Source organism: Sciurus carolinensis, chromosome 2 (assembly GCF_902686445.1).
Source record: "Sciurus carolinensis chromosome 2, mSciCar1.2, whole genome shotgun sequence".
Taxonomy (NCBI): Eukaryota; Metazoa; Chordata; class Mammalia; order Rodentia; family Sciuridae; genus Sciurus; species Sciurus carolinensis.
In genome coordinates this window covers 121,271,501-121,283,408 of record NC_062214.1, presented here as the reverse complement: position 1 = coordinate 121,283,408, position 11,908 = coordinate 121,271,501, and the positions used below count along the sequence as shown (strand labels likewise).

The following is an 11,908-nucleotide window of genomic DNA, read 5'->3' as shown; positions in this document are numbered from 1 at the left end:
CCTCACTCCCAAACATGAACAAACATTTTGTTTCAATGCCACTTCCCTTTTTTAAAGGTAGTTAACTGTTTTCTAGAGCAATAAAGGAGTGACCAACTATCTTGTCTCCCAATGAGAACTGTAGAGACAACAACTCTCTAAATGCTATTAATAAAAACTCCTTTATCTGGGATATTTCTTATTTTTTAATTTATATATTTTATATTTTTAATTTTAGGAAAATGAATTATTTCAGTGTGTAATTTAATAAACTATCTCTATTTTTGATAAATAAATTATTTCCATTTTTATAAAAAGTATAAGTGTGTTTTTTCACAATAGCTAATAAGATATGAATAGGTGACAAATAGACCCTAATATTTTAGATAAGCCAGAGAGTTCTGTATTCTGTAAAACTGTGTGTATTATGTCAGACCACACTCTTTTTACAGAGAACTTTTCTCTAAGTAAAGTTTATGGAACATTTTATGATTAAATAAGAAAATTCCAGTTATTCTAGTTAGAAATGTGATGTTATGCTAATAAGACATGAGGTAGAAAATAGGATCCATAACATTATTTACATATATAATACCTATACTTTACTTTCTTCATATTTTTCTGTTTTCATTTCTCTTCAGGTAAATGTTTGATCATATGAAGAAATCTATTGTTTCATCATTTCTGGGTAAAGAGAACTCTGTTCAAGATCTAAGAATTGTAACTCAAAAGCAGTCTTTAAGTTCTTAAAACAAAAGTCACCTTAGTACTGAAAAACGAAGCAGATGATTGTAGGAGAAAATTGAATAAAAAACAAAGAGCAGCCATGTCTACCCCCATTCCACATTGGATTATGAGATGCAAACTCTGTTTTTAGTGGATCATTAGTATATCTTTAGATACATTGAACCTCTGGTAATGCTTCTGTTACCCATTCATCTTTGTTCATTCACAATGAAATTGTAGAAATCCTCTTCCCAGAGCTGCTGAACACATCAATTGGCCAAGCAGGAAGACTATGGCTTAATCTAGTCACAGGAAAGGACTTCTCTCTTTAATGACTCTGTTTCTTAGTTTGGGAGGATATTTGATATACATATATATACATAGATTAAAAGTTATGTTTTAGATTGTGGGATATATCATAAAGCATGGTCATTTATTAAAATCTTAGTGCCAGTAAAGAAAAAGATTACTTAAAAATAATTTATTGGTGCATTGAAATTTATGATTTGAAATAGCAAATTAGGAGATGCAATCAATTAAAACACATTGGTGGTTTGAATTTAACACACAGACAAAGTTAGAGACAAATTACAAATTAAGGCAAAATAGGAGAATTAAAAAACACAAAAAAATAACAGGATGTCTCTTAAGCCCAGCAAACAAGAATTCCTTTCCCCTTTGCCTGCTTTGACTTTGGGGAATATAATTAGCCACTGGCTATCAGAATGTAGAGTTGGTTAGACATTACCTCAGGGCAAATTTTTAAAAAAAGTCTATGATAATGAAATAAAGACACAGAATTTCAATAATTAACACTATACCATGTGCCAATTCTTCTTCTTCTTCTTTTTTTTTTTTTTTTTTTTTTTTTGGCCTGTATGTTGAAAAGATCTACCCTGAATACTATTTAAATCAGTACTTTTTTTTAGCTCATGAAGGATTTATCCCAACAATCTTCCTCCCTTAATAGAGCTAGAGCCTCATCCTGTAACCAAAAGATCGGTCCTTTTCCCCAGTGCTAATTCAATAGGAGATGCAGTTTTGAGAAAAAGGAAAAAGAAGTTTTATTGCTTTGCTAGCAAAGGAGAAACACAGAGGACTCCTGTTCCAGAGGCTGTGATTGGACCCATCAGGAGGAAGAGGGGGATTTCAAAGGAGCTCTTCAAAGGCCACATTCCAAAGGTGTGCCCTGAAAGGGGGTCCCTGAAGGGGGGGTTCAGGACACCCTGAAGGTGTGTTAACATTCACCTGTTAATTGGGAGATAGTCATCTCCCAGATCCTCAGCAGGCATCTCCTTCCTGTAGAGCACAGATAGCTCAGGGTAATTCTGTCCCCTGCCCCCAGGTTAGGGAGGGGAGGAGGGAGAAGAGAAAAAGGGAAACTTGTCCCTTTTAAAAATAAGCCTCAGAGTTATATTCCAAAGGGCAAGTGGACCACCATTATACTACTACATTTTCGCACTGTCAATTTCTACATTCTATTTCTATGGAAAAACAGGTGAGGATATCTCCACCTGCTTCCTGCTGAGAGAGGGTGAAGTTGAGGGGAGTGACCTAAAGTCCTTGTTTTCTGTTAGGTGTGGTGTGGACATGTCACCAGCACGTCGAGACACTTGTGGCCTGTGCTGGATCGGGAACCAGGTAGGAATAAAGTAACACTCACGTAGTCCGCCGTTGGTCCTCAGGTGAGATTTTATTGATGCTCGGTTCACAGCAAACGGCAATCAGCAATCGAAGTAACAGCATGCAGCGACCGGGAGCCTCGAGCTGGGGAGCACTATCATGTCACTAGTCAGCGGGACATAGTGACAGACTCTGTCAATGGAGTAGTGCCCGCTCGCTCCGGATCAGTCTGCAGTTTATATAGTCACATCAAAACAAGTTCACGCATTACATAATTTGTTTTTCAAATCCTAGACTCTGCAAACTCATCTAGTAAATATTTTTACCAATTTTACCATTTAAACTAATGTAAATTTAGTGTAAACAAACTGCCAAATGTTTTTTTCTCAGTGACTGCATAGTAACTATGTGCGTCACTGCACGTCACTCTACTTATCTTAACACTACACACACATTTGTTTTGATCTAGCTCAGCAAGCAACATGTTTTCCATAAGTTTCACAAAATGGAGTCAGAAAGCAAAATGGAAGTTGTTTGGTTCACTTCAATAATGTTCCATACAGGACAGTTAGGGGTTTTCATCATTATAGCAGTCCAGAGATCCATGGTGGCAGTTGGCAGGTTACTGAACAAGGTATACATAGGGCAAGGTTCATGCCAGGACAACAATAAACAAGACCATAAAGTATTACTTTTTGGTAAAAAATTAATACAAAACCAATTAGTATTTTAGTCAGTGCCTGAAACACAGGACAAACTTGTGTCTCTACAGCCCTTTGTGATAGTTATTAGACATTTCCATATAAGAACCCTTTCTACGTTATATTTTTAAGATGCTTTGTTTTTCCTTTTAGTTGTCCATGTAGAAACTGTGTGCAGACTATACTCTCCTGCCAGGTGTTTAAGACCAAGTTGGCCAAAACTGACTGTTTTTCTGTTATTCTTAAGAGTCAGCTGAGATTCTTCAGAGATCACTCTTGAGACGTGTGCAAAGACTCCTGGTTCCTTTTTCTTTCCTCTACCAGTGGTGTCATGTGCCAGGAGAGGTCAGGTCAGAGTCTTGATGACCATACGTGGCTTCTCTTGGAAGCATCAGGCATTTCACTCTCCAGTGACCCTCTTCTTTGCAGAATGTGCAGGGATTGGCTTTCTGTTCTCTAGTGTCCACTTGATCTCCCTCATGGGCAGATCAGGTGATTCACTGGAGTTTCAGAGCCCTTAGAGGGGTACCATCATTCTCTGGGTACTGGCTGACCTTAGGGGGAAAGGGCAAAATATTGGCTGCTTTTTCCTTGGTCCTTTTATTTTCTTGACTTCAGTCTCCAAGCTTTTGGTTTTAAACACCCAGCAAATAAGTTTCACCAGTTTTAAAGAGGTAGTAGCAGGTTATAAATTCAATATCTATAATTTTACAGTTATTTATCACTTCTATTTAATTGGGATCTGTACTAATACTGGAAGTCAGCCTTACATCCTGCCTGTCCTCTGTAGATGATGGCTTATTATCTCAAATTAGCTCAGGTTGTTATATTTGAAGTTACACTTCTGTAAGGCATGAAGAAATAATTAAAGTTTATAAGGAGAATACAAAATGAAATTACAAAATGAAATACAAAATGAATACAAATGAAATTAATGATAGCAAAAACAAACTATACAAATATTATAGTTTGTATAATAGTTATAATCCAAGAAACATATATTTTTATAATCCCAAAACTTACTTAGTTATATCTCCTGTTTATTTTGAGATCACAGTAACCTTTACAGCAAAAATCAATATTTTGAACACAATTTTAAATGAGCTGGTCTATCCTACTTTTGAGCCATTCTAACGTGGAATAAGGGTGGAGGCGGAGCCTTATCTCAGGTAAGGTGGAACTCTTCACAAATAACAGTACAACATTACATCTGAAACATGAATCAAAGAAAATTTATGAGAACTTTTAACCCTTTTTTGTGGGAAAGTGGCAAAATGTTTTCATGTTTTACAATATCTGTAAGTGCAAAAGAACAGGAAGCAGATCTTCGCGGACTCAGGCGCAATTGGGGCCCATTTTCAGAATGAAAGGAATTTTGGTTTCATAGGGTACAATTCTGTAATCATTGGAAGCCATGTACTTGCAGTTTTGACCATAAGGGACTAGTTGAACAGGTTAAAACTTTAATTTAGGAGGGTAGTTACAAACTCCTTGTCTGGGGAAATAAGAGTCCAGATCCTGAGGGATGCGGATTTGAATCTTGTCCATTGGTATTTGCTGTGCTTCATTTAGGACTAATTTGCCATGGGGGGAGGTCATGGCTTAGGGCCCCAGTATTCATTACCTGCCCCTTTCCCCAGGCCCTTTGTTCCTTGGCTAGTTTCCCTTCCTTCCTCCCAAACTGCACCTCTCTCCATTTTTCTTCAAAGGCTCTCTTGCAGGAATATTATTTTCCATAACCCTTCAATATTCATGTTTAAACAGATCAGTCTCTCATTATCTTTTAAAAATATATTTAAATTTCTACCCCACTATAAAAGCAATATAAAATTTTACATAAGTTTTATTGATAACAGGTCCAGTTACAGAACATTAAATAATATAAATTTCTAGTTAAATTTATTATTTCCATAAGTCTAAAATTACCATTTTAAACAACTTTAGTTTGGAGAACACAAGCTTGATAAAGTGCTCTTCCAAGCTTTGTATTTTAAAACATGTATACTAGAAGAACCTGAGTATACTTAATATACAAAGAACTAATAGCATCACCATTACATAGATGTCCTTATATTAACTAGGCTTAATTTTCAAAGTATAATTCAGAATTCATAGATATTTACAGGCTTGCAGAGTTTAGCAGTACTAGTAAAAATCAAGGATGCCTTAAATCTCTTATACATTTAGGGAACAGTGTTAATAATCAGAATTAGAATTAGTCAAGGCAGAAAGATACAAGTCAACTTTTTAAATAACGGTGTTGCCCTTTTATGCCAGATGCAATGTATAAAAGATAGCATTTATTTGTTAAACCTATATGAACTTTCATTTTTTAAACACTTTTACAGAACATTTAAATAAGGTTCAGACAAACCTATTTAGTTTCAGATATATACATATCTTTAGTCATGTATATTTAGGTTATTCATGAAAATCAAGCCTGGTCATGATCTTAAGTCATCTGTTTCTCTGACAAAGAAAAGTCCTAGAAGCAATAGACATCACACTTCAATATTTTATAGCTCTCAAGTCTTGCACAAATTGGTGCTCATCAGTGTGAGGTTTTTTAACAGGCAGAAGAGGCAGAGTAGGATATCTGTTAAGCCTACTCATTGTACAATTTAAACAGCTGTCCAGAAGATAATGAATGCCTCTTTCTTAAGGGGTTATTATTGTTATTTTCCAGGAGCAAGTTATTTCTTCCTAGAACAAATCCTGGTTAAGATAACATTGATCACCTTTCTCAGGGAGTCCCTTTGGCCTACAAGGCCTTATTCACTTGTTGTAGACCTCCAGCAGAGCAGGATCTGTTTTATTTTCCTGCAAGGCACTTGCAAATGCAGTTGCTACTTTTTGGGTGAGTATGTTATTTGTACATTTAATTTACAGAACAAATTTTATCCCAGGAGAGGGATCAGACAGTCTGGCATATTAAAAAAACAAACAAACAACAACAACAACAACAAAAACCCCACTGTGCCTTAACTCTTTTTTCCTTCCAGTTTGCATTCAAGGGGTTGGGACAAAGGTTGTTGTTTAATCAGTCTCCCTTACTGTCATCATAATGCCATCAACTTTGAGTTCCCTGCTGTCAATTGTACCCAGAGACTCTCTCTTTATACACTATGTATTTAGGGCACTCTGTCTAATGAAGGTCACATTGACCATTCAGAGATTGTTAGGGACCTCTCCAGAAATCATCAGGGCCAAGACACAGGTGTTGAATTCATGGGGAATCAGGGAGACCTTGTATTTTAGCTCTCAGGGCAACAGGCAGGGTTGCACCCTGAAGTACACCCTGGCCAAATAGGGCAGATCTTAAAAAGGGAGACTATTTTGTCCCCAGGTTATAATTTAATAATACTGAAAACCATTGCTCCATTCCTTGGGATTGGCAGCTTTCATCTTCCACCCCCATTAAGATTAGCTAGTTAATATTCAGACAATGAGTGTAATGGGCCCCAGATAAGGTTTTTTCAAATGTAAAGGCAACCCCGTGAGGTTAAGCATTCCAATCCACTTCTTTGTCCCAGTGTGGTGGGAAAATGGAAATGGGAGTGGATCCAAATGAAAGTTTCAAAAAATTCAGACTTAAAGACTGAAAGCACATAGCCAAATACAAAGTCATGGGCCAAGCCAACAGCCTTGGTACCTTCCCAACATCCATACAGCATAGATTCCAACAATTAGCCTTAAGGCTTTTAATGTCTATTCAGCATGGACGATAATCAAAACCTTTATCCAGAAGCCTAAGTCCCTGAACTGGTATACTCAAGTGGAAAAGCTTTCTGCCAGTTTCCCCCTCACATCACAGGGAATTTCACCTTTTTTTCCTCTCATTCAAAACTAACTTTGTTTCTTTTAGTTTTGTCCTCTGTCACCATCCATGGGTTTCATTCTTTGAACCCATGAGACAAAAACCCAGAAAGAAAAGAAAATCAGTGAGGCCTATAGCTTGCATAGATTTCATTAATCTGCAGAAGCAGCAAACTAAGCCCAGTTCTCAAACTCTGATTTTATTCCCACAGGCGATTAGTGGCTGGGACGCAGGATGGAAGCCAAGTTCTCCTTGCCCATTTCTCTACAGACCAGGCAGCTTTCCTGTGATTTTTTTTTTCTCCTTTATCTCATGACTAGTGTCTCTGACCCACAGCAGAATGATTGGCAGCTGCCTGGAGCAAGGCTGAGAAGTAGTACTCAGAATGTCAGCCTGGGTTGAAAAGAAAAAAAAAAAAAAAAACTAAATCCTCTTTTGCTGTCCTGCTATACTCATACAGTAGAGGCAACACTTTTTTGCATCTGACTTAGTTTTTGCCTGTAAAGATTCCTTATTATGTAATTGCGTACATGCCTGTACATACAGAATCTTTCACTTATTTTATCTCTGGCAGACCAACTCCCAATTGCAAAATTGTTCAAAAATTCAGAAAACCATTCAAAAACCAGATTGTTACAGTACAACATCATCTTTTTCTTAGACACATCTATATATCTGTAGATGGCTCATTCAGCCAAGATCTTTCCGAAGAAACAATCCATAGGATCAATGCAGTTTTGCTATGTCTTAAGGGGCTAGAAACAAATGCAAACAAAAAACATAGATTCAGATGAATAGAGATGATCATGGCCAACAGATGGAAACCTTTAAAACAGACAGCCCAGATGGGGAAAATCCCCCCAAGTTCCCAACTCCCAATTAACCGTGACTTCTACACCAGTGACTCCACAGATGCCTCCACAGAAAGGGACCAGATGTTCCCACAAGGGCGGAGCCAGATGTGTAAAATCAAGGGTCTTGATGTGCACACCAGGGGAGCTTACCAAATGGCCAAGGTGTCACGACTTTACTGCAATCAGTTTCCTTTTTCTCAAAGTAGACTAAGATGAAGCAGTCCTTACAGTGCAGGGCAGGAAGACAGGGGTTCTCAGAAGCAAAGGGGGCTTCAGCAGCTGCTGGGAGTTCCTCAGTCCTTCCCTTTACTTACAGGGATAGCTCCTCTAGTTCAACCCCAAGGCACATGCTCCCATCTAACTTTCCAGTAGTCAGCTCTCAAAAAGTTCAGCTTACATCTTCAGCATGGAAGTGTGGTTGCTTGGAGAGCCAGGTCTGCCCAAGAAACCCAGAGTAGGCGCTGCTCTCGGGTCCCACCTGGAGTACCAAATTTGTAACCAAAAGTTTGGTCCTTGTCCCCAATGCCAATTCAATAACAAGGACACGGTTTTGAGAAAAAGGAAAAAGAAGTTTTGTTGCTTTGCTAGCAAAGGAGAAACATAGGGGACTCCTGTCCCAGAGGCAGTGATTCGGTCCATCAGGAGGAACAGGAGGATTTTAAAAGACCCCTTCAAAGGTTACATTCCCAGTGCACCCTGACAGGGGTCCCCAGTGCCCTGATGGTGTGTTAACATTCACTTGTTAATTTGGGAGATATTCACTTCCTAGATCTTCTGGCAGATATCTCCTTCCTGTGGAGCACAGATAACTCAAGGTAATCTTGTTCCCTGTTCCCATGCTAGGGAGCAGGAGAGGGAGAAAAGGAAAAGAAAACATGTTCCTTTAAAAAATAAGCCTCAGAGCTGTATTCCAAAGGCCAAGTGGACCACTGTTACAACCCTGTCAAAGAAGCTCAGTCAACACAAGACTGTTGTTCTCACCTGACTTCTCACCAAGATGATAATAACTAAAGTCTCAGCAAATCCCCTGGGCCATGCTAGGCCTGAAAAGGGAGGCAAGAGCCTGCACACTGAAACAATTGCAAGAAATAACTTTCATGAATTGACAGGATCCCCGGGAGTGCTCCTAGAATTGGATTTTTTTTTTAACAATATTGTTGAGATAGAATTACCATACCACGAAATTCACTTATATGTGTGTGCAGCTGTGAACAAACATGACAATCTAATTTTAGAATGTTTTCATGCCCCATAAAGAAAAATCCACAATATTCTAGCAGACACTCCTAATGTGGTACACACACAATGAGATTTGATTTGGTGTCCTGTGTTGACACATGCTGCCATATGGATGAAGACTAAAGTCACTAGGTTTGCAGGGTCTTTTTCATATTATTAGTGGTGCAGAAAGACTGACAAGAAGATTTCTTCATAATAAAGGATTATTCTTGATTGGATTTTAGGGAAATAATTCACAACACTGGTTGATTAGTAACATTTAAAATCTCTGAATTGTCTCAAATCTATACATGTATCTGGAGACTGGAACTATTTATAGCTGCAAACTATATTCCCTGAATTTCAAACTATATTATAAGGTCAGTGTATTGTCAAGTTAAAGTAAATGCAGTAAGTTTCTGGGCATTAAACCTTTTCCTGAGAACCTACATAATAACTCCTAAATCTTTTCAAAGCCTTTTTTATCTCTTTATTTCTCAACGTATAAATGGCTGGATTGAGGAGTGGTGTAAAAACAGAGTAAAACACAGCAAGAAATTTGTCCAGCGAGGTGATGTTGAGTGGCCACACATAGATGAAGTTGCAGGGCACAAAAAAGATCATCACCACTGTGACATGGGCACTGCAGGTGGAGAGGGCCTTAGATGCACCAGTTCTAGAGCTCTGGAGAACACTGAGAAGAATATATGTGTAGGATATCAGCAAGAGGATAAAGCAGGTTACAGCCACAAACCCACAGTCCACATTCATTAACATGTCTAAATTATAGGAATCCATGCAGGTCAACTTGATTACCAGAGGCATATCACAGAAGAAGCTGTCTATATCCCTGGGGCCACAGAAAGGCAGCTGCACTATCACGGCCAGGTGACTCATGGCGTGCACAAAGCCTGCGGTCCAGGAAGAAACCACCAGCCCAGTGCACCTTTGCAGGCTCATAATGGAGGAGTAGTGAAGTGGTTTACAGATGGCCACATAGCGGTCGTAGGCCATGGACACCAGAAGCACCATCTCACTTGCTGCAATGAAATGGGCAAAGAAGATCTGGCACATGCAACCTGCAAAGGAAATGGTCTTGTTCTCCCTGAGAAAGTCTGAGATCATCTTAGGAGTGGTGACTGAGGAAAGCCACATATCAACGAAGGACAGGTTGGCCAGAAAGAAGTACATGGGGGAATGGAGATGAGGGTCAGTGATGATTAAGGTCACAATGACAATATTTCCAGATACAATGATCAGATAAAGCAACAAAAATATCACGAAGAGTAAGAACTGAATACTCCATGAGTGGCCAAGTCCCAGAAGCACAAATTCTGACACTGTGGACTGATTTCCTCCATCCATTTCATTCAGTATGTCCTCCAAAATAACCTGCAGAAAGCAGATTACAGTTAATGGGAGGAGAAAGGAGACTAAATTTTTAGAATTTGATATGCACATTGATATTCTTTATATTTAACATTGAAAGGTTTGATTGCAAGGAGGAATCTTGTTTAAATATGAAGAGCAATATATCTCCAAAGGAATAACTGTATCCTGACTTTCCTGTCCATTAGATGGAATTATTATCCAAATGATTTGCCTAGAAAGTACTTTCACAAGAATGGAGTAAAGAAAGCAGAGAAGCAAGGTGAAATTCTAAACAATGATTGCTGTTTCACCTGATATTTTGGTTATATACACTAGTAAGTGAAAAAAAAATCTGAGCATGAAACTCACAATCATTACATTTTCTATCAAAAATTAAATCATGCTTGGGAAGATGATGGAGAACTGATATTGCAGTCCAGTACAAATGATCTGACATATTCTTACCGTTTGTATGTCCTATGTATAATGATTTCATGTCCTGATGGAACCTCCTAAGGGATAATAAAATCAAAATTTAACTTCTCCCTCTAAAATGAATCTTGAGCCAACCTTCATGAGAGAAGCTGCATTGAGAGCTGTGTAATAAAACTGGCATGATGATTTGGATGCAAAACCAGGCTTACAATTTATCAGCATTAAAATCTATCATAGAATAGAATGTATTTAGTAAAGTGAAGAGATTAGGAAAAAATATGTTCAATATAGAGTCACACAGAAGTGGATTAACTGAAGTGGATGGAAACCCAAACTTAGATTCAAATATAATAAGCTTTGACTGTTCCATATATCTTAAGGAAATATTTGTTTAAATTGTATCAATGGATGCTATAAAATCCATAAGCTTTGAAATATTAGTCTCTTGACCATCAAAAATACAAATGTCTCTCTTGCCTTCTCTCTCTCTCTCTCTCTCTCCCTCTCCCTCTTTGTGTGTGTGTGTGTGTGTGTGTGTATACAAATATATATATTTGTATATACATATAATAGTTACCCACAACAGTTTTATTGTTCTCTACATATATATGCATATATGTATATATGTATGTGTGTGTGTATATATATTTGTAAGATGGCAATAAATTGCATTTGCATACATGCGTAAGTAAAGTGCACCTTTGGACTGTTAGTGCTGAGTGAATGCAAAATTAAACCTTCAGTAGTGAACGCCAATATTACTTATCTTGATCTCTAAGCAAATTGACAATACTCCTCAAGCTGGACGGTAGAACAATAATTCCCCTCCCTCCATGATTATTTTTGGCATTGTTTCATTTTGTGCATCTCATCTCCTTTTAGCCTTTAAAATGTCAAGTTTTGTCCAAGGAGAGTAAGGTGAGTAACAAAATCCATCACCTTAGTGTGAGCACTATTTTTCCTTCCCTTTTACTGAGGACTCAGAAGCATAGATTAAAGATAGAAAGAAAGGAAAATTGCAAAATCAGACACAAATTTGCTAGGAAAAAGGATATATATGATAATACTCTCATAACTTGAAAATATACATTATTTCTGTCATAGAGATTTAACAAATTCCTCACAAAAATATAACTATATACAGCTGATTGATTTATGCCCACTACAAAATTTGAACAATCTGA

The 11,908-nt window shown here is 37.8% G+C and overlaps 1 protein-coding gene across 1 annotated transcript; it reads right to left on the bottom strand.

Moving 5' to 3' along the window:
* Positions 1-9,344: 9,344 nt before the first annotated feature.
* LOC124976461 (olfactory receptor 4K3-like) lies at positions 9,345-10,286 on the bottom strand. Its single transcript, XM_047539329.1, has one exon. The coding sequence runs from the start codon at positions 10,281-10,283 to the stop codon at positions 9,345-9,347; it is 939 nt and encodes a 312-aa protein (XP_047395285.1). The 5' UTR covers positions 10,284-10,286.
* Positions 10,287-11,908: the final 1,622 nt, after the last annotated feature.

Coding starts and splice junctions, on each gene's coding strand:
- LOC124976461 (XM_047539329.1), bottom strand. CDS start 10,283: ATGGATGGAGGAAATCAGTCCACAGTGTCAGAATTTGTGCTTCTGGGA.